This window comes from Triticum aestivum, chromosome 5B, assembly GCF_018294505.1.
Source record: "Triticum aestivum cultivar Chinese Spring chromosome 5B, IWGSC CS RefSeq v2.1, whole genome shotgun sequence".
NCBI lineage: Eukaryota > Viridiplantae > Streptophyta > Magnoliopsida > Poales > Poaceae > Triticum > Triticum aestivum.
Genome location: NC_057807.1, coordinates 407,154,150 through 407,181,171, shown reverse-complemented (window position 1 = coordinate 407,181,171; position 27,022 = coordinate 407,154,150). Strand labels below are relative to the sequence as shown.

Here is a 27,022-nt window from a genome sequence, read left to right as displayed (position 1 = left end):
AGCGGTCCGCGTGCATAGAAGGTGTGCGAATGGCCTTTGCCTATGTCAAAATGCACTGGGCGAAGATGAAGGCCGCCGTTGTGGCAGTTGAGAGCCCGCCCGGAGGCAAGGACCATCGCAAGCCGGAGCGCTATTTCGAAGACGTCCTAGAGGGTGCCCGTTTGATAGAGGGTCAATGCTCGAAGGATGTTATGTTTGAGTGAATGTATCCGAACTGTCCAGATATTTTTGTTATGGACTAAGGCTTTGCAATATATTTTGTGCCTTTATTTGAAAGGTTTTACCTCCTGTGCGGCCGTGTTTATTTCTGAAAGTTCACCAGTCGTCGGCTTTGGCCCCCACGTAGATGCTACGGGGGTGTTCGGGATAATGTATAATCACTCTTGACCCAACGTCTTGGTCCATAAAGGAGGTCACTACGTGGCAAACTAGGCAATCAGACTATGCGGCTTTCGTACTTTCACTTAGCCATAGGAATTTGATGGTGGGGCTAAGTACTAGACCCTAGTGCGTATGTGGATGTCCGAATTGGGATGTCGTAGGCGCGTGACTGAGCCGAAGCCAGTCCTTTGTATAATATGGAAGAAATTGCAAGAGATTTATATTAAGTCACCGAATGGCTGACCAGCTCTCGCCGCATCATGACACTCAGTTTTTGGCTTTCTCTACTGAGGTGTTTGACCGGACGAGCCAGAAACACAATCGCAGTAGTTCTCCCTTTACTACCTTAGCCGAACAAGCGGAACATAAGGTGGTAACCACAGGAGCCGGGCAACCCAACTATTGACCAAAGACATGATTCGGAGCTGATGCATATAATGCCATATTCGGGACGCCGAAGTATACTATAAAAGTGTCCAAACTTCCTGAAAAAAGATATGTGTGGCCGAATAGAGCCTCTGACAATTTAAATCGTGCCAAGGGGCTGATCGGACGTAAGGAGGGAATACATATAAGAAATGAGCCAATACTAAATAGTGTTGGGCGAAACTGTTTCCATTATAGTCTGATTGAGATGTCAAAACATGTTCGTACAAAGGATGCTATAAGCATCAAGGCTATTTTACATGCCAAGAATTTATGAGCAAGGGGAAGCTGTATACAGGTCCTAAAGAGAAGAGTTGGTCTTGACGATCCTTTGGACACCCTGCCGCACGTCTGCGTCGCTTTCACCTTTGAGGGACAGATTCCTTGAGAGGAATGGCCCACGGTTGTTTATACGAAACCGAGCTCAGGAAGAGTCCTTGTACGTCCCTGGAGTAGATAGGTTTTAATGCACCTGTAATATTGAAAAAGAAAAAGAAAGAGGATCCAGGAAAAGAGATCAAGGTCATATAGGGTCAAACCAGACTACAGACCTATCCGTATTGTGCCTTTGTTGATGCCCAAGGTATTTTGAGTGTGTAGTTATGCACACACGGTACAAATGCCGCAGATTTGTGTGGCGATCGACGGAGGCGGAACTGCTAGTCCAGCTCTGGAGTTGCCGAGCTATCACCATGCAGAGTGGGCCGGGCTCGATTAACATTGACCGGTGGCTTGATATCCGATGAAGCGTGTAGCTTGATAGGGCCACTCTGTACCTCGGCTGCAAGGGCCGCGGTGTGCTCCTCAATACGGAGGGAGCGCTCCATGTTTCCATTAACTGTAATAACGCCGCGGGGTCCAGGCATTTTAAGCTTTAAGTAAGCATAATGCAGGACCGTGTAAAAGCGAGCGAAGGTGGTTCGTCCGAGCAGTGCATGATAACCACTGCGGAAGGGGACGATGTCGAAGATCAAGTCTTCGCTTTGGAAGTTGTCCGGCGAACCGAAGACCACTTCCAATGTTATTGAGCCCGTGCAGTGTTTTCTACACCATGTATTACTCCTTTAAAGGTAGTATTAGTAGGCTTAATTCTTGATGGGTCGATACCCATCTCGCGGATCGTGTCTAGATAGATCAGGTTAAGACTGTTGTCGTCATCCATAAGGACTCGGGTCAGATGAAATCCATCGATGATTGGATCAAGGACCAAGGCTGCCGAACCTCCATGACGGATACTGGTCAGGTGATCCTTATGATCGAAGGTGATCAGACAAGCCGACCAAGGGTTGGATTTTGGGGCGACCGGCTCTACGCCTTAGACGTCCCTTAGCGCACGCTTGCACTCCCTCATGGGGATATGTATAATGTATATCATATTTACTGTTTTCACCTCGGGGGCAAATTTCTTCTGTCCCCCTATGTTCGGTGGGCGAGGCTCTTCATTGTCCTTGCTGGGCGGCCCTTTCCCCTTGTGTTCGGTGTTTAACTTACCGGCCTATTCGAAGACCCAAAAATTTCTTTTTGAATGATTAGCAGGCTTGTCAGGGGTGCCATGAATCTGGCAAGGCCGATCGAGTATTTTCTCCAAACTGGATGGACCACCTTTGTTTCCTTTAAATGGCTTCTTTCGCTGTCCGGATTTAGAGCCACTGAATCCGGTGTTGACCGCCATGTCTTTGGTATTGTCATTGTTGTTTTGACGCTTATGTTTGTTGCGTCGTGGCCTACCGTTGCCATCCCTGGCTTTGGAGGTGTCAGGGTCGTTGGTACTATTGCTTCTACGAGCTAACCAGCTATCTTCCCCCGCGCAAAAGCGGGTCATGAGTGCAGTAAGGGCTGCCATGGACTTCGGCTTTTCCTGGCCGAGGTGTCTGGCAAGCCATTCATCACGGACGCTATGCTTAAAGTCCGTGAGGGCTTCGGCGTCCGGACAATCGACAATTTGGTTCTTTTTAATTAAGAACCTAGTCCAAAGTTTGCGGGCTGACTCTTCGGGTTGCTGGACTATATGACTTAGGTCATTGGCGTCCGAACATAGGTACCTTGGAAGTTGTCTCGAAAGGCGTCCTCCAAATCTTCCCAGCTGCCAATGGAGTTTTCTGGGAGGCTGTTTAGCCAGTGCCGAGTTGGTCCCTTTAGTTTCAATGGGAGGTACTTGATGGCATGGAGATCATCACCACGAGCCATGTGGATATGGAGAAGAAAATCTTCGATCCATACTACGGGATCTGTTGTTCCATCGTATGATTCAATGTTAACGGGTTTAAACCCTTCTGGCAACTGGTGTTCCATTACTTCATTGGTGAAGCATAAGGGGTGTGCGGCGCCTCTATATCGGGCGACATCACAACGGAGTTTGGACGGCATTCGTGTTCGGTTCTTAGCCCGGGTCAGGTTATGCTGGTCGCGTCGGGCCTGATGGTCGTTGTCTCGCATTGGAGCACGCCCCCTTGATCCATAGATTGATCTGGTCTGACCGGCTCTATTGTCCAGGTCCTTGCATAGGTCGTACGTGTAGCCCAGAGCTGCTACCTCCTTGCCTCTATGGCGAGGTGGTGTGGGCTGGTGTTCGGCGTAAGTAGTCGCTCTGTCTCGCCCACGTGGTGGACGGCCAGGTTCATCAGCAGCATTATACTTTGGCGGTATTGGCTCAAGGGCCTCGTCGTCAAATTGTGGTAGTAGCTTGCGCTTCGGGTAGCTCTTTGTTGGGCATTCGAGGACGTATTCTTTGGCTGCCAGGACTTTAGTCCATCTGTCGTTGAGTGTATCCTGTTCGGCTTGAAGCTATTGTTGCTTGTTTTTTAGGCTTCTCACTGTTGCGATTAGCTGGCGCTTGAAGCGCTCTTGCTCGAGGGGTTCCTCTAGCATGATAAAGTCTTCGTCGCCGAGGCTCACATCATCCTTGGAGATTGGTAGATAGTTACTATCCTCTGAATCCTCGTTCTCGGATGGATTTTTGGGGTTGACTTGCCCCTCCTCCCAATCGTCATGTTTGGATGTGGGCTCAACGGGAGCTTCGGGGTCTTCGGCGTTCTCCGGAGTGTTATTGTCTCCAGTGTCGGTATTGTTGCCTTTACCGCGACGTGATTTTTAGCGGCGCCGCTGGCGTCGACGCTTCGATGGTACCTCAACGGGCTTGTCCTCGATCAGATCCTGATTGCCGTCGTCGTCCTCTTTGGGTGTGTCCACCATGTACACATCGTATGTAGAAGTGGCCATCCACCGTCCGGTGATAGGCGGGTTTTGGCCTGGTTCGGCTCTGGCATCATCGTCCATACCGTTGATGTCTTCGGAGGCGTAGTCGAGCATGTCAGTTAAATCTTCAATAGTGGCTATCAAGTGGGTGGTGGGTGGGGCGTAAAATTTCCCACACCCAGCCTTTAGCTCGGGTTGTGAGTGTGAAAGGATCGAGAAGAGGTGTCTAGAGGGGGGCGGGCGGTGAATAGACTCTTAGCAAAGAAAAGTTGCAGTTTTTAGTTTGTTCAAGTTAAGGTGGAGTTTTAGCACAAGTTTAAACATTCACAATACATATCAAGCAAGCATGACAAAAGTGTATGAGCAGCGGAAAAGTAAAGCATGCAATTTGTGAGAATGTAAAGGGATAGGATTGGAGTGTGTAAACACAATCGGAGACACGGAGATTTTTTCCCGTGGTTCCGATAGGTGGTGCTATCGTACATCCACGTTGATGGAGACTTCAACCCACGAAGGGTAACGGTTGCGCGAGTCCACGAAGGGCTCCACCCACGAAGGTTCCATGAAGAAGCAACCTTGTCTATCCCACCATGGCCATCGCCCATGAAGGACTTGCCTCACTAGGGTAGATCTTCACGAAGTAGGCGATCTCCTTGCCCGTACAAACTCCTTGGTTCAACTCCACAATCTTGACGGAGGCTCCCAAGTGACACCTAACCAATCTAGGAGACACCACTCTCCAAAAGGTAATGGATGGTGTTGATGATGAACTCCTTGCTCTTGTGCTTCAAATGATAGTCTCCCCAACACTCAACTCTCTCTCACAGATTTGGATTTGGTGGAAAGATGATTTGAGTGGAAAGCAACTTGGGGAAGGCTAGAGATCAAGATTCTTGTGGTTGGAATATCTTGGTCTCAACACATGAGTAGGTGGTTCTCTCTTAGAAAATGTATGATGGAAGTGTAGGCACGTTCTGATGGCCCTCCTCACGAATGAAGAGTGGGTGGAGGGGTATATATAGCCTCCACACAAAATCTAACCATTACACACAATTCACCAAACTCGGTGGGACCGAATCAGAAAACTCGGTCGGACCGATTTAGTTGATAATGTGACCGTTAGGCATTTCGGTGGGACCGATCTGATCAACTCAGTGGGACCGGTGTGCTAGGGTTAGGATAAAACTTCATCTCGGTTTGACCGATTACACAAACTCGGTGGGACCGATTTTGGTAATAAGCTAACCAGAGAGTTGGTCAAGCAAACTCGGTGGGACCGATTGCTTATCTCGGTGGGACCGAAATAATTACAACAGGTAACAGAGAGTTTGCGAGCCCATCTCGGTGAGACCGAGATCCCATCAGTGAGACTGAATTGATTAGGGTTTCTGGCAGTGGCTATGTCAAATGAACTCGGTGGCGCCGGATAGATCAAATCGGTAGGGCCGAGTTTGACTTTTGGTTTGGGACATATGTGGATATGAGAAAGTAGTTGAGGGCTTTGGAGCATATCACTATGCACTTTGAGCAAGCAAGCCATTAAGCAACACCTCATCCCCTTTTAATAGTATTGGCTTTTCCTAGGGACTCAATGTGATCTTGGATCACTAAAATGAAAATGTAGAGTCTTGAGCTCTTGAGCTTGAGCCAATCCTTTGTCCTGAGCATCTTGAAGGGGTTCCACATCCTCTTGTCCACGCCACTCCATCTGTTGAACTTATTTGAAATATACTAGATAAAAACATTAGCCCAACAAGAGATATGTTGACATTAATTACCAAAACCACCCAGGGAGCACTTGTGCTTTCAATCTCCCCCTTTTTGGTAATTGATGGCAACATACATCAAAGCTTTAGATAAAGATATAGAGAGTAACAAGTAAAGCTTTGGAAGGACATGTAACATGCATAAGCTCCCCCTACATGTATGCAATCATGTAAATATAGAATGTAAGAGCATGCGAATGCACAATCATGACAGAGCTAGCAATGAGTTACATGTATCTCGGCTATATGCATCAGAGCAAATGATGTGATTATAGGAAATGTACCTTCATGTTCATGAGTCCTTCTTGCAAACAATATGTACATCAGCAAGAGCACATCATGCACATGAGTGTGATGCATATACTTACCTCATTGTCTTGAGCTGGCTTAGGAAGAGATGAACCTGAGTAAACAAGGTTAGATAACACCGATACATCTACTAGACAGAGCAAACAAAGGAGCCACAAGAGTACCAAGACTGGGATGACATGTAGAGAGTGAGTACTAGGTACTCCTATTGGATATATACATGTCCCCAAGGGTTAAAGATATGCAATCAATTCAAGATTTCCTTCCCTTAGATGTCTTTCTCCCCCTGAATCTTATATTAGATAATGGGAGAATATAGGGAACAGAAAATCAGAGCAAAATAGATCAGAGCATAAAAACATAATACAGACTAACATGTCTTTCCCCTCTAAAGACATGTGACTTCTCTCCTCTTGAACACCAAGCATCTGGGGTCTCTCCGTTTGATGTGATTAAGCATTCTCCCCTTTTTAAGTACTCTCCCCCTTGAGAAGTGATTAAGCTTTGATGTGATCTCTCTATCCCCCTTTGACATCAATTTCCAAGAAGGAATCTTATGGATTATGACGCAGAATAGGTTTGGTCCTTGAGTCACAGAGCAAAGCAGCATATAGAATGTGATGCTGGTAGAGGACACGAATCATTGAGTGGAGCTGGAACAAAAATGCAGGATGCAAGTGGCAAATTGTCTTCTCTGCAGTGAAATCAATAACACCGAGTTATATTCTTCGGTGGCACCGAATTGGTTCGGTTTGACCGGAAAAAAACAGACCGGTGTGACCGAGTTCAACACAGAGAGAACATTTGTCACCTCAGCTCACTAGGCAAATAAGGTCTCACAAAGATTTGCAAGGAATTAATTGAAGGATTTGCAATGAATTGGATGCAGGGAATGTAGAGCAAGAAAAGAAATCTAGATGAAGTTTTTTTTTGAAAGGGGAAACGAATATGCAAGAGACAAATGCAAGAACAGGGAGAAACACTAGAGAACTTCATCTAGAATTGGTCGGCGACAAAGTCATCTATGTTAGAGTATATTGACTTAGGAGTCCAGTGAAGACACTTGATCATAGGTCATACTCATAGTTTAAGCTCAAAATGGGGTTACCATTTTTCGTTTAAGCATTTTGATGTATTCACATCTTGTTGAGATGCTTTGACCCATGACTTGGGGTAAAGCTTCTCTAAGATGGAATAACATACCTTGGGTGGTGGTGTTGATCTTGATCATGTAGTTGAACGTGTGTGGGATGCTCAAGGTTGATGTAGCTCATCAAGGGTTGGGAGCACCACTTGTAATTGGAGTTCCTCTACCTACATGGGTTATTTTTGCAAGGAAGAGCACTTGTGTATCCAAAATGAGAATCATCAAATATGATACCAAAAGAAATTTGATATATGGAAATTGTCAAAGGATATGTTTGAAGGGTTTCATGCTTCCTTGTCTTCAACCACCATGTTGTAGAGACTTGGTGATGTAGAGATTGCTCAAGATATGAGTGAGTTGCAATCTCATAGAATTAGATTCATACAAGGGTTAGATAGCATGCAAGGGTGCAAATATATCCAAGTCATAAGATCATCATCATAAGAGAAATATCAAGGATTAGTCAAAGGCTCATGCCTTGCATGTATCCAAATGGAGTTTCTACTCCAAGTTCGAAGCATCAATGATGTTCAATTCACCTCTCAAATGGCAAAAAACTTTCTCATCAAGTGGTTTGGTGAAGATATCCGCCAACTGCTTATCGGTACGAACATGTTGTAGAGATCTGCTCGAGGCGACCAACTGAATCGGCGCGCAAGGCGAAGTCGCCGAATACAAAAAGTTGACCGGGGAGGAAGGTCTCCCCGGAAATAGCTTTATTGTTGATGATCAAACGAGCCATCAATCCTTCTGGTGACGACACAGTGGAACTCTCAATGAAAGCACCAATGTCGGTGTCAAAACCGTCCGATCTCGGGTAGGGGGTCCCGAACTGTGCGTCTGAGGATCGAACGTAACAGGTGACGGGGGACATGATGTTTACCCAGGTTCGGGCCCTCTTAATGGAGGTAATACCGTACTTCCTGTTTGATTGACTTTGATGAGTATAGGGGTTACAAGAGTTGATCTACCTCAAGATCGTAATGGCTAAACCCTAGATGTCTAGCTTGTATGATTTTGTGATAGCCTCTACGGACTAAACCCCCCGATTTATATAGACACCGGAGAGACCTAGGGTTGTAAAGAGTCGGTTTACAGAGAAAGGAAACTACACATCCGGACGCCAAGCTTGCCATCCACGCAAAGGAGAGTCCCATCCGGACACGGGGGAAGGCCTTCTATCTTGTATCTTCGCGGCCCATCAGTGCGGCCCATATCGCATAGCCCGGACACCCGAGGACCCCATAGTCCAAGACTCCCACACTTAGACTTTGAAATTTAGTGAGGGATCATCTTATAATGCTACCGCCGTACTAAGCAAAATAAGATGCATAAAATATAAACATCACATGCAATCAAAATATGTGACATGATATGTGAAGGAAATATGCCCTAGAGGCAATAATAAACTTATTATTTATTTCCTTATTTCATGATAAATGTTTATTATTCATGCTAGAATTGTATTAACCGGAAACATAATACATGTGTGAATACATAGACAAACATAGTGTCACTAGTATGCCTCTACTTGACTAGCTCATTGATCAAAGATGGTTGAGTTTCCTAACCATGGATATATGTTATCATTTGATCAGTGGGATCACATCATTAGAACAATGATGTAATTGACTTGACCCATTCCGTTAGCTTAGCACTTGATCGTTTAGTATGTTGATATTGCTTTCTTCATGACTTATACATGTTCCTACGACTATGAGATTATGCAACTCCCATTTACCGGAGGAACACTTTGTGTGCTACCAAACGTCACAACGTAACTGGGTGAGTATAAAGGAGCTCTACAGGTGTCTCCGAAGGTACATGTTGAGTTGGCGTATTTCGAGATTAGGATTTGTCACTCCGATTGTTGGAGAGGTATCTCTGGGCCCTCTCGGTAATGCACATCACTATAAGCCTTGCAAGCAATGTGATTAATGAGTTAGTTGCGGGATGATGCATTACATAACGAGTAAAGAGACTTGCCGGTAACGAGATTGAACAAGGTATTGAGATACCGACGATCGAATCTCGGGCAAGTAACATACTGATGACAAAGGGAACAACGTATGTTGTTATGCGGTTTGACCGATAAAGATCTTCGTAGAATATGTAGGAGCCAATATGAGCATCTAGGTTCCGCTATTGTTTATTCACCAGAAACATGTCTCAGTCATGTCTACATGGTTCTCGAACCCGTAGGGTCCGCACGCTTAAGGTTTCGTTGACAGTTTTATTATGAGTTTATGAGTTTTGATGTACCGAAGGTTGTTCGGAGTCTCGGATGTGATCACGGACATGACGAGGAGTCTCGAAATGGTCGAGACATAAAGATCGATATATTGGACGACTATATTTGGACACCAGAAAGGTTCCGGGTGAGATTGGGACAATACCGGAGCTCCGGGAGGTTATCGGAACCCCCCGGGAGGTATATGGGCCTTATTGGGCCTTAGTGGAAAGGAGGGGAAAGGAGCAAGGGAGGGGGCGCCCCCCCTCCCCCCACCAAGCCCAATCCGAATTGGGAGGGGCCCCCCTTTCCTTCCTCCCTCCTTCCTCTTCCTTCCCTCTCCCTCTCCTAATAGGAAAGGGGGGAGTCCTACTCCCGGTGGGAGTTGGACTCCCCCCTAGGGCGCGCCACCCCCCTTGGTCGGCCCCCTCCTCCACTCCTTTATATACGGGGGAGGCGGGAACCCCATAGACACAACAATTGATCTCTTGATCTCTTAGCCATGTGCGGTGCCCCCCTCCACCATAGTCCTCCTCGATAATATTGTAGAGGTACTTAGTCGAAGCCCTGCGACGGTAGAACATCAAGATCGTCACCACACTGCCGTGCTGACGGAACTCTCCCTCGACACTCGGTTGGATCGGAGTCCGAGGGACGTCATCGAGCTGAACGTGTGCTAGAACTCGGAGGTGCCATAGTTCCAATGCTTGATCGGTCGGGCCGTGAAGACATACGACTACATCAACCGCATTGATATAACGCTTCTGCTTTCAGTCTATGAGGGTACGTGGACGACACTCTCCCCTCTCATTGCTATGCATCACCATGATCTTGCGTGTGCGTAGGAATTTTTTTGAAATTACTACGTTCCCCAACAATATGGCCACCATCATCTTGTGCCTTTGATCTCCATCTCCAAAGCACAGTCATGATCTCCATCGTCACCGGCTTGACATCTTGATCTCCATCGTAGCATCGTTGTCGTCTCGCCAACTATTGCTTCTACGACTATCACTACCACTTAGTGACAAAGTAAAGCAATTACATGGCGATTGCATTTCATACAATAAAGCGACAACCATAAGGCTCCTGCCAGTTGTCAATAATGGTTACAAAACATGATCATCTCATACAACAATTTATATCTCATCGCGTGTTGACCATATCACATCACAACAAGCCCCGCAAAAACAAGTTAGACATCCTCTACTTTGTTGTTGTAAGTTTTACGTGGCTGCTACAGGCTTCTAGCAAGAACCGCTCTTACCTACGCATCAAAACCACAACAATTTTTCGTCAAGTGTGTTGTTTTAATCTTCAACAAGGACCGGTCGTAGTCTAAAGTTGAAGAAACAGACACTCGCTAGCCACCTGTGTGCGAAGCACGTCGGTAGAACCAGTCTCATGAACGCGGTCATGTAATGTCGGTCCGAGCCACTTCATCCAACAATACCGCCGAATCAAAGTAAGACGTTGGTGGTAAGCAGTATGACTATTATCGCCCATAACTCATTGTGTTCTACTCGTGCATATAACATCTACGCATAGACCTGGCTCGGATGCCACTGTTGGGGAACGTAGTAATTCAAAAAAATCCTACGATCACGCAAGATCTATATAGGAGAAGCATAGCAACGAGCAGGGAGAGTGTTTCCACATACCCTTGTAAACCGTAAGCGGAAGCGTTTAGTAACGCGGTTGATGTAATCGAACGTCTTCACGATCCAACCGATCCAAGTACTGAACGTACGACACCCCCGTGTTCATCACATGTTCAGCACAATGACATCCCTTGAGCTCTTGATCCAGTTGAGGACGAGGGGGAGTTTTGTCGGCATGACGGCGTGGTGATGGTGATGATGAAGTTACCGGCGTAAGGCTTCATCTAAGCACTACGACGATATGACTGAGGTGTTAAACTATGGAGGGAGGCACCGCATATGGCTAAGAGATTGTCTGTTGTCCTTTGGGGTGCCCCCCTACCCACGTATATAAAGGAGGGGGAGGAGGAGGCCGTCCAAGGGGGAGGTGCTCCATGGTGGGGAGTCCTACTAGGACTCCAAACCTAGTAGGATTCGCCCCCCCCCCCTCCCCTCCTTCCATCTTACGGAGAGGGGAAAGGGGAAAGCAGGGAGAGGGAGAAGGAAAGGGGGGTTCCCCCACCCCTTGTCCAATTCGGTTTTGGGCAGGGGGAGGCGCGCGCCACCTCGTGGCCCTTCTTCACTCTCTCCACTAAAGCCCAATAAGGCCCATTAACTTCCCGGGGGATTCCGATAGCCTCCCAGTACTCCAATAAATCCCCGAACCTTCTCGGAACCATTCCGATGTCCGTATATAACCTTGCAATATATGAATAGTTACCTCTTGACCATTTCGACACTCCTCATCATGTCTGTGATCTCATCCGGGACTCCGAACAAACTTTGGTCATCAAATCACATAACTCATAATACAAATCGTCATCAAACATTAAGCGTGTGGACACTACGGGTTCGGAACTATGTAGACATGACCTATACACATCTCTGGTCAATAACCAATAGCGGAACCTGGATGCTCATATTGGCCCCTACATATTCTACGAAGATCTTTATCGGTCAAACCGCATAACAACATACGTTGTTCCCTTTGTCATTGGTATGTTACTTGCCCGAGATTCGATCGTCGGTATCATCATACCGAGTTCAATCTCGTTACCGGCAAGTCTCTTTACTCGTTTCGTTATGCATCATCCAGCAACTAACTCATTAGTCACGTTGCTTGCAAGGCTTATAGTGATGTGCATTACCGAGAGGGCCCAGAGACACCTCTCTGATACACGGAGTGACAAATCCTAATCTTGATCTATGCCAACTCAACAAACACCTTCGGAGACACTATAGAGCATCTTTATAATCACCCAGTTACGTTGTGACGTTTGATAGCACATAAGGTGTTCCTCTGGTATTCGGGAGTTGCATAATCTCATAGTTAGAGGAACATGTATAAGTCATGAAGAAAGCAATAGCAATAAAACTAAATGATCATAATGCTAAGCTAACAGATGGGTCTTGTCCATCACATCATTCTCTAATGATGTGGTCCCGTTCATCAAATGACAACACATGTCTATGGCTAGGAAACTTAACCATCTTTGATTGACGAGCTACTCAAGTAGAGGCATACTAGGGACACTCTGTTTGTCTATGTATTCACACATGTTAATACAATTCTAGCATGAATAATAAACATTTATCATGATATAAGGAAATATAAATAACAACTTTATTATTGCCTCTAGGGCAAATTTCCTTCATGTTCGACCTTTCAGTCTCAGTGTTCCGAGGCCATATCTACATATGCTAGGCTCGTCAAGTTTAACCTGAGTATTCTGCATGTGCAAAACTGGCTTGCACCCGTTGTATGTGAACGTAGAGCTTATCACACCCGATCATCACGTGGTGTCTCGACACGACGAACTGTAGCAACGGTGCATACTCAGGGAGAACACTTATACCTTGAAATTTAGTGAGGGATTATCTTATAAAGCTACCGTCGTACTAAGCAAAATAAGATGCATAAAAGATAAATATCACATGCAATCGAAATATGTGACATGATATGGCCATCATCATCTTGTGCCTTTGATCTCCATCTCCAAAGCACCGTCATGATCTCCATCGTCATCGGCTTGACACCTTGATCTCCATCATAGCGTCATGGTCGTCTCGCCAACTATTGCTTCTACAACTATCGCTAACGCATAGTGATAAAGTAAAGCAATTACATGGCATTTGCATTTCATACAATAAAGCAACAACCATAAGGATCCTGCTAGTTGCCGATAACTTCTACAAAACATGATCATCTCATATAACAATGTATATCACATCATGTCTTGACCATATCACATCACAACATGCCCTGCAAAAACAAGTTAGACGTCCTCTACTTTGTTGTTGCAAGTTTTACGTGGCTGCTACGGGCTTCTAGCAAGAACTGTTCTTACCTACGCATCAAAACCACAATGATTTTTCGTCAAGTATGATGTTTTAACCTTCAACAAGGACCGGCCATAGTCAAACTCGGTTCAACTAAAGTTGAAGAAATGGACACCCGCCAGCCACCTGTGTGCAAAGCATGTTGGTAGAACCAGTCTCATGAACACGGTCATGTAATGTCGGTCCGGGCCGCTTCATCCAACAATACCACCGAATCAAAGTAAGACGTTGGTGGTAAGCAGTATGACTATTATCGCCCACAACTCTTTGTGTTCTACTTGTGCATCTCACCTACACATAGACCTGGCTCGGATACCACTGTTGGGGAACGTAACATGCAATTTCAAAAAAATTCCTACGATCATGCAAGATCTATCTAGGATATGCATAGCAACGAGAGGGGGAGAGTGTGTCCATGACCCTCGTAGACCGAAAGCAAAAGCATTATGTTAACGCGGTTGATGTAGTCGAACGTCTTCATGATCCAACCGATCCAAGTACCGAACGTATGGCACCTCCATGTTCAGCACACGTTCAGCTCGATGACGTCCCTCGAACTCTCCATCCAGTAGAGGGCCGAGGGAGAGTTCCGTCAGCACGACGGCGTGGCGACGGTGTTGGTGATGTGATTCACGCAGGGCTTCGGCTAAGCACTACGACGCTATGACCGGAGGTGTAAACTGTGGAGGGGGCCATCGCACACGGCTAAAAGAACAATTGATGTGCCTTTGGGGTGCACCCTGCCCACGTAGGGGCATGCCATGGGGGGAGTCCTACTTGGACTCCTAGTCCAAGTAGGATTTGGCTATTTTTTTAAATAATACATTTTTATATTAAATTTTAGAAATATTACACCGTAATTATATATTTTAAAAATATTACCCAATCGGCCTACTGCTGACCGATTGGATCTAGTTGGCCCACTACTGGCCGATTGGCCCCAGTCGGCCCACTGCTAGCTGATTGGCACCCAGTGTGATTCCTCTAGGCCGACAAGTGCATGCACCCATTTATCTGTTGAATAGGTATTTGAATAATATTGAAGAAGTATTTGAAAAAATGTTGGTCATGCATATAAAAATGTTAATCAAGCATTTAAAAAAATATTGAACAAGTATTTTAAAGATGTTGAACAAATATTTGAAAACCATTGAATATGTATTTGAAAAATATTAAAGAAGCATTTAAAAAAAATGTTGATCATGTATATAAAAATGTTAATCAAGCATTTGCAAAAAATATTGAACAAGTATTTTAAAAAAATTGAACAAGTATTTGAAAAAATGTTTAACATCTGGAAGCTGGTGGGGTAGTTATTAGCTGCATTGGGGATCGATGCCTAGTCTCCATGGCAATCACCAGTGCAGCTAACCACCCCATTAGTTTCCAGTTACTGGTTAGAAAAGGGACCGCGACCAACTAGAGGCGACTGAGCCGGTCTTCTCCATTATTTATTTCTTTTTTTTCTATATTATTTTTTCAAATACTTGTTCAATTTTTTTAAAATACTTGTTCAATTTTTTTCAAATACTTGTTCAACATTTTTATATACATGATAAAAAAAATTACAAATACTTGTTCAACATTTTTATATACATGATAAAAAAATTTACAAATACTTGTTCAACATTTTTATTTACATGATCAATATTTTTTGAAATACTTGTACAACATTTTTTTCAAATACTTGTTCAATATTTTTATCAAATACGTCTTCAACATTTGTTGCAAATGCTTGATTAACATTTTTATATATACATGATCAACATTTTTTAAAATACTTCTTCAACATTTTTCAAATACCTATTCAACAGTTTTCAAATATTTGTTCGACATTTTTCAAATACCTGTGCAACATTTTTTTTCAAATGCTTAACTAACATTTTTATATGCATGATCAATTTTTTTTCAAATACTTCTTCAACATTTTTCAAATACCTATTCAACAGATAGATGGGTGCATGCACCTGTCGGCCTATAAAAAGTAGATTGGGTGCCATTCGGCCAGTAGTGGGCCGACTGGGGCCAATCGGCCAGCAGTGGGCCGACTGGATCCAATCGGCCGGCAGTGGGCCGACTGGGGGCCAATCGGCCAGCAGTAGGCCGACTGGATCCAATCAGTCAGCAGTAGGCCGATTGGATAATATTTTTAAAAAATATAATTACGACGTAATATTTCTGAAAATTAATATAAAAAATGTATTATTGAAAAAAAATCCCCCCCCCCCTCCTTTTCCTTTTTTCCACCGGAGGGAAAAGGAAGGTGAGGGAGAGGGAGAGGAAAGGGGGGCACCGCCCCCTTCCCCTAGTCCAATTCGGACTACCATGGGGGAGGGGGGCGCGGCCACCCCTCGCGGCCCTCCTCTCTCTCCACTAAGGCCCATATTTCCCCCGGGGGGTTCCAGTAACCCCTCGGTACTCCAATAAAATACCCTAATCACTCGGAACCATTCCGATGTCCGAATATAACCTTCCAATATATGGATCTTTACCTCTCGTCCATTTCGAGTCTCCTCGTCATGTCCGTGATCTCATCCGGGACTCCGAACAAACTTCGGTCACGAAAACACACAACTCATAATACAAATCGTCATCGAACGTTAAGCGTGTGGACCCTACGGGTTCGAGAACTATGTAGACATGACCGATACACATCTCCGGTCAAAAACCAATAGCGGAACCTGGATGCTCAATTGGATCCTACATATTCTACGAAGATCTTTATCGGTCAAACCGCATAACAACATAAGTCATTCCCTTTGTCATCGGCATGTTACTTGCCCGAGATTCGGTCATAGGTATCATCATACCTAGTTCAATCTCGTTACCGGCAAGTCTCTTTACTCGTTCTGTAATGCATCATCCCGTAACTAACTCATTAATCACATTGCTTGCAAGGCTTATTGTGATGTGCATTACCGAGAGGGCCCAGAGATACCTCTCCGATACACGGAGTGACAAATCCTAATCTTGATCTATGCCAACCCAACAAACACCTTCGGAGACACCTGTAGAGCATCTTTATAATCACCCAGTTACGTTGTGATGTTTGATAGCACACAAGGTGTTCCTCCAATATTCGGGAGTTGCATAATCTCATAGTTAGAGGAACATTTATAAGTGATGAAGAAAGCAATAGCAATAAAACTAAACGATCATTATGCTAAGCTAAAGGATGGGTCTTGTCCATCACATCATTCTCTAATGATGTGATCCTGTTCATCAAATGACAACACATGTCTATGGTCAGGAAACATAACCATCTTTGATCAACGAGCTAGTCAAGTAGAGGCATACTAGGGACACTCTGTTTTGTCTATGTATTCACACATGTACTAAGTTTCCGGTTAATACAATTCTAGCATGAATAATAAACATTCATCATGACATAAGGAAATATAAATAACAACTTTATTATTGCCTCTAGGGAATATTTTCTTCATTGCTTATGAGCTTTTCACATATTGATCTTTGCTAGTTACTTTATCATTGCCACAGTTACAATTGCTATAAAACTGCTACTGTTACTTTTATCACCGTTACCGTTACTTCCATACTACTTTGCTACTAAATACTTTGCTGTTGATATTAAGTCTTTCAGGTGTGGTTGAATTGACAACTCAGTTGCTAATACTTGAGAATATTCCTTGGCTCCCCTTGTATCGAATCAATAAATTTGGGTTGAATACTCTACCTTCGAAAACTATTGCGATCCCCTATACTTGTGGGTTATCAGTGGCAACGATCCTCCTTCTCCTGGCTCTAGGCCGACAGCATGGTTGTGAGTCGGGGTTCGCGCTCGGGTGGATCTGTACGGGGCCCGAGGCGAGTCAAAGTTCGCACTCCGGGTAGGTGTGACTGGGCTTGGTGATTTGACTCTTCTGGAAGTCGGGGCGACGGTCCTACATGGTGAGATTTTGCGCGTGGCTCTACACTGAGTTGCGTGTTAGCATGACGGCCCCTCCTATTGGCTATGTGGGTAGGAAGGGGAGCAGTGGTGGGTAGTCCTGGCGTCGTCCTGGCTCCTCTGGTGGTGGCTCCGTGGTCCGGATCTAGAGGTCTCGTGCTGGTCCATTTGGTACCTTAGGTGGCTATGGTGAGGATCCGAGCGAAAGCTCCGCGCTTCGGTGCCGACTAGGCGACCATAGTGATGCATGCGGGTGTCACATGCCTCTTGGGGGCGTCATTATGTATCTCTTCCCCGTTTCAGGGGTTCCTGGTGAGAACCCTAGCCCGTCGTATCGGGATCGATGGTGGTGGCGCTCTGCGTCATTACCCTCTTGGGTGCATCGTCGGGGAACTCAGGTATCATCTGGTTACAGCACGTTGGCGCCTTCATGCTTGCTTTGATCCTGGCGTGAAGCTTCTTCGGTTTTGGGTGGAATGGATTAGTTGGTCTCCTCTCATTTACATGTATCCTCGCAGTCACAGTCATCGGTCCTCACTATCCGTTGGCAGGATCGGAACTCCATGGTCCGGAGCGAGAGGACATGCGCTTACGATATCTTGTTGTGTTCGGCGTGTCGGTGTCATGTGGTTGCCCTAGGCAGTGCGGTTTTGGTTTGGTAGTCTAGGTCGCCTCATGTTAGTGTGGCGATTCCTATTTTCTTGTTGGGCTGCAGGTTGGTGGCATCCTCGCCGCGACTGGCTTGTATGGGGTTCTTCCCATCACCTTGTATCGGTTCAACCGTTTGTATTTTGTTCAGGTTCAGGATCTGGTCTCATAGGATTTTTTTTTCCTGTCTCATAGGATTTTTTTTTCCCTATTTCGTGTGGAAGTGGTTGAAAGTTTAAGCAAACAGACCAACCCGCCATGGCACCATGTACAGTTGTACAGCATGACGGATCGACCGATCGACGTGGCAGCCAGGTCAACCGAACGTGCGTTTCTCCGACCAATAGCGGTCCTCCTTTTGATTCCGCATTATCCATGATCCAGATAACGCACATACGCCTCCCGGTCTCCCACTGGTGCATCTATCCAGTCTCCAAACGCAAACGAATCGCAGCCGTCAGACGACGCAGTGGCGCCAACATATGCCGTCCATCTGGACCTCCGGGCCCCAGCTGACCACACCCACAAATCACCGAAGCGCAGCTCAATACAAAGGGCCAAGCGCAGGTGCGGAGAGGCAGAACCACCACACACCGACGCGCACTCACTCTCCTGCCGCAGTGCGCCGTAGTCAAGATGTCGTCGGTCAGTGCCCGCGCTCCCGTGGCCGCTCTCCGGCCGGCGGCGTCAGCGTCGAGCCCCCGGTTCCTGGGCGACTCCGGCCGCGTCGGCCTCGCCAAGTCCACACGCCGCGACGTCGCCGTCCAGGCCAAGGGGTCGTGGCTCCCCGGCCTCCCCTCCCCTGCCTACCTCGACGGCAGGTCAGCACAGGCCACACGAAACATCACTCCCGTCATGCGCATGCAGCTGTGTTGCATTTCTCTACGACCGTGCTAATGGATGATACGTAACTGCTTCTGTAGTTTGGCGGGTGACAATGGATTCGACCCGCTGGCGCTGGCGGAGGACCCGGAGGACCTGCGGTGGTTCGTGCAGGCGGAGCTGGTGAACGGGCGGTGGGCGATGCTGGGGGTGGCGGGGATGCTGATCCCGGAGGTGCTGACCAAGGCGGGGCTGCTGAACGCGCCCGAGTGGTACGACGCCGGCAAGGAGACCTACTTCGCCTCCTCCTCCACGCTCTTCGTCATCGAGTTCATCCTCTTCCACTACGTGGAGATCCGGCGGTGGCAGGACATCAAGAACCCGGGCTCCGTCAACCAGGACCCCATCTTCAAGAGCTACAGCCTCCCGCCCCACGAGTGCGGCTACCCCGGCAGCGTCTTCAACCCCCTCAACTTCGCCCCCACCCTCGAGAACAAGGAGAAGGAGCTCGCCAACGGTACGTCCATCGCTCCTCTGCTTGCTTCACCGTCGTTAATTTCTAATCGGACGGCTCCTGTTAATCTTTGGATGTTTTTCCATTCGTTCAGGGAGACTGGCGATGCTGGCGTTCCTGGGGTTCCTGGTGCAGCACAACGTGACCGGGAAGGGGCCGTTCGAGAACCTGCAGCAGCACCTGGCCGACCCATGGCACAACACCATCATCCAGACCATCTCCGGCCAATAAATCCGTCGATTTCACCGACCGGGGAGGTTTCAGGCGGTCTGAATTGTTATTTTGGGGTGCTGAGGATGTACAAAGTGTGGAGGAGTAGGTGGACAGTGCAAAAATGTGTTGTAATCTTAAAGCTCCGGTGGTGAAACTTTGTTCTTGTGGATTCGCCCATGGCTTCTAATGGAGGCTGTACTTGTAATATCACCCATGCGTGTTATTTTAAACATGGCAAAACATACTACTAGTTTGAAGCATTAGTCTCGAACTCACTGTGATATCACCCGTGTTATTTTAAACATGGCAAAATATAGTTTGAAGCACTAGTGCTGAACTCGATGTGATGGTAGTAATAATAGTAAATGAGAGCATAATTTCATAAAACACCGGACTCGCAGATGTAGAACAGCGGAATCAAAGAAGAAGAAAAAGAAAAGGATCCAGTATATCAAGTCACAGATATACAACATCGGTCACAAAACTATAACTTCGTCGTGTGGAATGTGCATCGGCACAAGATTAGTGTCCTTCAAGGGCCAATGACAGGACGGGTAAATTTAGGTTAAAATTTAAGATCCTATTGGAAGAGGCAGCCAACTGATTCAACTGGAAATTCAGAACTAACATATGTATCCACATGAGCTTTTCCTAATTAGTAGCTGCAAGTAACTCAGCACATTTCTTTTGTTGGTGCACTGCAGAAACTTGGCAATCTACCCTTGGCACATACAATCTGGGGCAGGATAAGTGTAGATAGACTGCTTCGGCTTCCTCAGCCGGATCTGCCCGTATCTACCTTTGTGGCCTGCCTGTACAGCCTGCTGAAACTCTGACCACTCCATGCTCTTGTTCACAAATATGTGGCCAAGCAATGTCATGTTTGGCCTTATCGTCTTCAAATTCCTGTAGGCCCGGTGGGCCAGCTGAATCAACCATCATCTAGTCAGGACCAATAAAGAAAGAGGAGAAATCTCGCGAATACAGCAAAAGACAACAGGATTTACCAGTGCATTATGCATATTGCCAGGAGAAGCAGAGATGAAAACATCGCTGTGCATGCTGATATGGTAGTCAAGAGCTGCTAGCACAGAAGCCTTCCCTTCAACATTAGCAAGTTCATCTGCCAATGCAAGGCTCCTCTTGTCTTCCATCAGCGGGAAAAGTTTGCGCAGGCTAGAGATCCTAGCTTCCCCTCCATATACCTTAATAGGTGATGTATGTTAGAACTTTCTACTTCCACTATGGAGAATAAGTAAGCGCACAGAGAGTCAAACCTTGTGAGAGGCAAGATAAAATCGAGTTGTGCTGTCAAAGCCAAGCGCTACTAGTATCAACCCAATCTCTTCTGGAGTCAACGGGCAGCGTCCTGTGTTTCGAAGCTCCTCATCACTTAACTGTGAATTTAATACCCTCCCTTGCCAGATAACTTGCCTGTACTTAGCCAGAGCTAATTTTTCAGCTCTACCACCGCCAAAGTCACAGGCAGAATGTGCAGCCATGTCCTGAAAAATGTAGGTCAGCTTGAAATGTTTCAGAGTGGCAATTCCCTGAAGAGAACAAAAAATTAAACATATGACTTCCAAATATTGCAGAAGCCCTTCCATTTACCTTATCGAAGCGGAGATGTAAAACTGCGTACTTCCCATCCTGATCTGTGTTTTCTTCTACAACTTGTTGAGCAAATTCAGTGGAATGCCCCTGGACTGGAGATCTCAAGCGCTTCTCAAGGGTCCTCCCCAGTGAGATAATGTAAGGCACAAAAACCAGGGCTTCAAAGTTAACTTTACAGCGCAGACGTTGAATGTCCACAGGCAAATCATCAAATGCAAGGCGGTGAGAAAAGGGGGCAATGGCTGCAATGCCATAGCTGACAAGGGAAGCAACACGTACATGAGATTCTCGGTGAAGGATTCCCCTCACAAAGTAACCAACTATTGAAGTTAGACCACAAACTATAATGCTAATGCGATAAAGCCTGTTCAGTGGTCATCAACCTGGGCTAAACATGAACTGCAGTTTCTTAGCATTATTATGCCACGCAATATATGTCAAATGCTCCCACTGTTCACAAATACAAGATTTTTTGGATATTTAAATATGGACTACATACGGACTGCAATGAGTAAACAAACACACTAAAACGTGTGTACATACGTCTGATTCAGAAAAAAGTTAGAACATCTTATATTTGTGAATGGAGAGAGTAGTAGTTTAGTTTTGCAACATGTGTCAGTACAAAGGGTACTGCAGATCTTCACTTACTCAAGGGGTCTAGAGAAGTGACTATATGACCAAAGAAATCACAAACCTTTGCAGGATAGGACTGACATTCTCTATATACCAATCAGCTGAGGCGTGAACAGGTGCAGTTTTTATTCTTGTAGCACGTATTCCTGTGCCATAGAACTCTCTTGTGCTCCACGAATATTCTTTTGGTGGAGTTCTCACTATTGAAACCTCGCCTTTTAGGGTGTTGATAAAGTGATCCACATTGAAAATATCTCCGAATGAGCTGCAGCACAACTAAAACTTTCACTTCCAATTTAACAGGAGAATATAAAAACTAACAAGATACAGTAGTACTCTGAAACTTCAAAAGCACCTTGAGTCTTTCCAAACAGGGTTTACTTCAAGATGTGGGATCACAAGAGTAGCATTCAGAATCTTAGCAACCGCAACAGCGTCACATATCTAGAGAACAAAAAGTAAGAGCCAGATGATCTAAAATCTCAACCAAGCAGTTGTCTTAAATCTAACATCATGAATCTGGTACATGAAAAGTGTGTTACCCCCATTCTTTGCTGGTTCAGGCCACCATCAAGAAATACTTGTATGTACCCACTAGGTTCGGAAGGTAATCCTACACTTTATATAACCAAATGCTTAGTGATCTGTCGCAGCTGGAGGCATATCATTACATAACAATGTTATCTCAGAGTGTTACCACGAGTAATCGATGGTCTTATGCATGGTTTCCACCCCTGATCAGGCAAGGGTGTCCAGAGATCTCTCTTTTGTTCATCTGGCTGTACAGAAAGCAAGTTATAAATATACTTCAACATATCTATTTCCAGTTTTTATCTGAGTTATGAATACTCACTATTGTCCATCGCAAAGACTCATTCAAAAGAGACTCGTGCATTGGCTTAGGGGCATTCCACTCCTGCAATACACAGTCATACACATTGTCCACATGATTAATCTTAAAAATATAATATTGCAGTTTGCAGAAATATTTACTAAGGTCCACTTGAGTTGCCAATCTATCTTCATAGCCATAGTACTAATCCAGTACATATGTTATTCCCAATACTGTCATGGACTCATGGTAGCTGAGTACAGTCCCACACTGCCACAAATTGCATATAAAATCTAGTAATCACATATTGTAGACCACTGTCCAAACCAAAATATTCTATGCAACTGGCATGATGCTATCCACCAAAAGAATCCAGATCTTGCACACTTTGCTTATTTACAGGTTGCACACTTTGCTTATTTACAGGTAACTCTGCATCGCCATACATACGCCAAATAAACAAATGTAATTTCGCACTTCCAATTCAACAGGAAAGGGAGTCATGAATTCACCACATCATTTCACCTTCCACATACATTCCTCCCCCAACAGTACCAATCCGTCTAGATTATATCCAATTTTCGCGCACCCCAAATAATCGGACTCGCCAAAGTGGCAAACTAGCAAGGAGGGGCGTAGGAAGCAGCTAGAAAAGCAGAAGATCGCCAATACGACGCTACACCGGCTCAAATCGAACCGCCTGGAGAGGAGGATGGGACTATAGGGGGCGCACCGAGAATAGGGAAGGGAAGGCGCGGCCGAGCGGGGAGAACAGCGCGGGGAAAATAGCCGGGAGGAGCACGACAGCGGCTGCGGCGGCCAACGCCGGGCCCCTCGCCGGAGGCGACGAAGCCGACGGCCTCCGCATCTCCCCCGTCTCAGGTGCGAAGACCAGGCGGAAGGGAATCCTACAAGGCCACAGCAATGGACTGACCTGACTGAGCCCGGCTACGAGGTGGAAGTGGGCCTACTGCGTTCAAAATTGGCCCATCCATTTCGGCTCCTCCGTCTGACGGGCGGACTTCTGCCAGGAAATTTGCAATCGGGTCCGATTTTTAAAATAAAATTCTGAGGCATGATAAAGGAATCCTGTGCCAATACTGCCACGAGAATCTATACACACCCTCGTGCATCGAACCATGTGATTCTTATTCCACGTAAATTTTCTTCTATGTTTATCCCCTTTTTCCACAAGAGTTATTCATCACGAACATAGACATGTCAAAAGACAACAAGCGAGCCAAAACAGAATAGTTTTGCTAAGTCTCAGTCGACTGAGACTTGGTTATGTCTCTGTCGATGCTATATTCGTTCGATCTTGTGTGAAGATTCGTGCAAAAGGTTTTTAATTTATCTTTTCATATATGTTATTATGTCATTTAACTAAGACTTAATTAAATCTTAATCGACTAAGGCCTATCCACATTCAAAATAGAATTAAACATGCGAGCCAAAACAGAATTGAACATGATGGTTCTAGGCTTCTAGCCATGTACTACTAGATAGCGTCCATGGTATGTGGTGATACATTATTTGCAGTTGACTGTTGACATATTCATGTTACAAGCAACAATTATTCACATCGTGATAGTACGATGAGAACATATGGCATGGGTCAAGAAATTAGTTGCTGAAATGACGAAGCGGCCCGGCCTCTGTGTCATTAAAGTTTTTTTTTCTTTTGCGAGGGCCGTGTCATTAAAGTTGATGTAATGCAAAAGTTGAATGCAGTGGTAGAACCATGCCGAGATATGATTCGTCAAAGAAAACTGATTTGGTGAAAATATTCTTTAGCTCCATGGCTAATACATGGTCCCATCATACAATGCCTAAGAGCATCTTCAATGGCCGCCCCAAACGATGCGCGCGCGTGGGGCGGTTTGCCACGCTCCAGCGGGGAAACAAGCGCCCGCGGGAACCGTTTGCGCGCGCGCGAAAAGGCGCCAGCTCACGCGCAAGATTTAACGCGCCGCTTCGCGCGCGTCTATAAAAGTGTTGCGCGCGCCATGCGCCTTCTCCACGCTTCCTATTCTCCTCTTCCTCTCCCTCTCTGCCACGCGCCGCTCCAGCGCCCCGCCACCGACGCGCCGCCGAGGAGCGTCCGGCTACCGCGGCGTCCGTCTGCGCCCCAACGGCAACTACTCCGCGGAGATACGCTCCGGTGAACTCCGGCTCGGCCTCGACACGTACGGGACGGCGCGCGAGGCTGCCCGCGCGTACGACGCGGCGGCGTGGCGCCTAGGCCGGCCGCGCGGCCAGATAAACTTCCAAGATGTGTACACGCTCCAGCAAGCGCTCAACTTCGTCCCTCTGTCTCGTCTGAACACGACGGAAGACCGTGCGGAGCACGCCGAGCGGCAACGCCGCCTCCTCATCGCCCAGGAGGACGAGCGGGTCACGGCGGAGTGGCGCCAGCGCCACCCGGAGGACGTCGCCTACGAGCAGGCCTACTGGGCAAGGCGCCGCGAGTAGGACACACGAAGGCGCCGCGCGACGCGGTTGTACAAGCGTCAGCGGAAGGCGTTGGCGAATGCGCATTCCGACCTCGTTGCAGCAGGTGGGCAGTCGTTCTTCACGTCGAACGATGAGCGGTGGCTGGACATCTGGCTAACTACCTCGGACGACACTGCCGAGGATGATAGTGGTGATGATGATAGCGACTTAGAGTAGTTTTTTTAATGCAATTTATATTTTTTATCGTTTGTCATTTTTATTTATGCAATCTATGTTTCGGATGTAAAATACCTTTGTATCGTTAAAATCTATGCAATCTATCTAGTTTTTTTAAAATTTCTGCTTTCAATGCCTACATTTCTAGTTTGTAGAACGAGCGCACGCGCTGCATTTTTTGCGCGCTGCTGGAGCAGCGCGCGCACAGCAGCATTTTAGCGCGGCTGCTAGAGCGGGCGCAGTGCGCCGCGCCAAACCAGGCGATGGGCACGCGCTAAAGCTGTTTTTTGCGCGCGCCGCGTTCGGGGTCTGTTGGAGATGCTCTAAAAAGCATATGTATTGTGTAAAGAATCGGAGTAAATACATACGGTGCACCATTCGGCTCCATTCGGGCCGGAAAAAGGACAAGTAAGCAGAACGAACGAACAAATGAATCGAGCAAATCATCGGTCGTCGGACGCCGGCGGCCACTTCACGAGCTGCTCCTCTCCATGAAGTTGAGGAACTCCTGGAAGTCCATCCGGCTGTCCTTGTTCTCGTCATAGGCGTCGATCATGCGCTGGCATTCCGCGGCCGCGACGCCGGCGGTGAACCCGAGCGATCTCAGCACGCTCCGGAGCTCTCCGGCGTCAACGAACCCGTCGCCGTTGCGGTCGAAGACGCGGAACGCCGCCGCGGCCTCCTCCACGGTGGCCTCGTCATCCTCGAACAGGATGGCCGCCTCCTCGAACCCGATCGAGGCAGCGCTGCCCGCGCCCATCACCCCGAGAACCACGTCCAGGTCGACCTCGGAGGCGCCACTTGCCGGCGCTGGCTGCGCTGGCTCCTGCTCCGGAGCGGGGGCGGCCGAGCGGCGGCTGGTGGAGGACGAAGAAGAGGATGAGGAGGAGGACTTGACGAGGGCGGAGAGCCAGACGAGGATGACGTTGATGGAGATGACCACCACGGCCGGCGCCACGGAGAAGTTGAAGATGAAGTAGGACGCGCCCGGCGCCGAGGAAGATGCTGCCATGTCCATGTCTATGTCCTCTGTCTGTGCCTTTCTCTGTCTGCTTCCTCTGCTCTTGTTGCCTTGGTGCTTCTTGCTTGCCTCTGAGATGAGAATTCTCGCTGGTCGCTGCGTGCTGGATGCTATTTGCAGAGCACCAAGGTTTGGCATATATAGCCGGGTCTCTGGTAGACTCGCGAGAAGGCGGGAAAGAAGTTGGAAGGGGGACGACGGCCGGGACTCGGGAAGAAAGCCGGGAGCGAGGAAGGTTCCCGGAAGCAGGGAGGCGTGGTGGAAACGCCGGACCGACCGAGCGGTCGCCGGTTCGTGCCTCGTGAGAGTGATGGAATTGTCGTGCGCGCGCGCGGGTGGTTTTCAGCGGGTTTCGGGGGAGCTTCGCGGCGTGGAAACATGGGCGGGTCGACGTCGGTCGTCTCGTCACACCGCACCGGCGACCAGACCGTATTCTCGGTTGGGGTTGGCGTCGGAATTCCGCGCAGCCTCTCTCCTCTTTTCCTAGCACGTCGCTTTCGTCTCCTCTCTGGTGCATCCGCTCGCCTGCTACTCTTCCCGTTGTCGGGTTCTCCCTGGTTGATTTTCATTTTGCGACTGAATTTTGATTTGATTTCGATAAATATGGGAGAAAGTCCAAAATAAATCTTAAATTTGTAGACGAGAGATAAATCGACCCCTGAACTTCCCATTCCTGAAATGAGCACACCAAACTTGACGATCCCGGTCTAT

General features: G+C 47.0%; 3 protein-coding genes across 3 annotated transcripts; 1 reads left to right on the top strand and 2 right to left on the bottom strand.

Moving 5' to 3' along the window:
• The first annotated feature begins 18,499 nt into the window (after positions 1-18,499).
• Positions 18,500-19,801, top strand: LOC123112135 (chlorophyll a-b binding protein 1B-20, chloroplastic). The gene is made up of 3 exons (XM_044533060.1): positions 18,500-18,810; positions 18,913-19,328; positions 19,420-19,801. Exons 1-3 carry the CDS (start codon positions 18,626-18,628, stop codon positions 19,554-19,556), a joined length of 738 nt encoding a protein of 245 aa, XP_044388995.1. The 5' UTR covers positions 18,500-18,625; the 3' UTR covers positions 19,557-19,801.
• Positions 19,802-19,942: 141 nt separating this feature from the next.
• On the bottom strand, positions 19,943-23,649 carry LOC123112134 (O-fucosyltransferase 31). The gene is made up of 10 exons (XM_044533059.1): positions 23,354-23,649; positions 22,642-22,704; positions 22,486-22,567; positions 22,331-22,401; positions 22,144-22,232; positions 21,850-22,053; positions 21,150-21,408; positions 20,816-21,043; positions 20,546-20,743; positions 19,943-20,464 (listed from the first exon to the last, which is right to left on the bottom strand). The coding sequence occupies exons 1-10, from the start codon at positions 23,486-23,488 to the stop codon at positions 20,255-20,257; spliced, it is 1,539 nt and encodes a 512-aa protein (XP_044388994.1). The 5' UTR covers positions 23,489-23,649; the 3' UTR covers positions 19,943-20,254.
• Positions 23,650-25,602: 1,953 nt separating this feature from the next.
• LOC123116241 (calmodulin-like protein 5) lies at positions 25,603-26,481 on the bottom strand. Its single transcript, XM_044537226.1, has one exon. It carries the CDS (start codon positions 26,447-26,449, stop codon positions 25,763-25,765), a length of 687 nt encoding a protein of 228 aa, XP_044393161.1. The 5' UTR covers positions 26,450-26,481; the 3' UTR covers positions 25,603-25,762.
• Between the last annotated feature and the right edge of the window lie 541 nt (positions 26,482-27,022).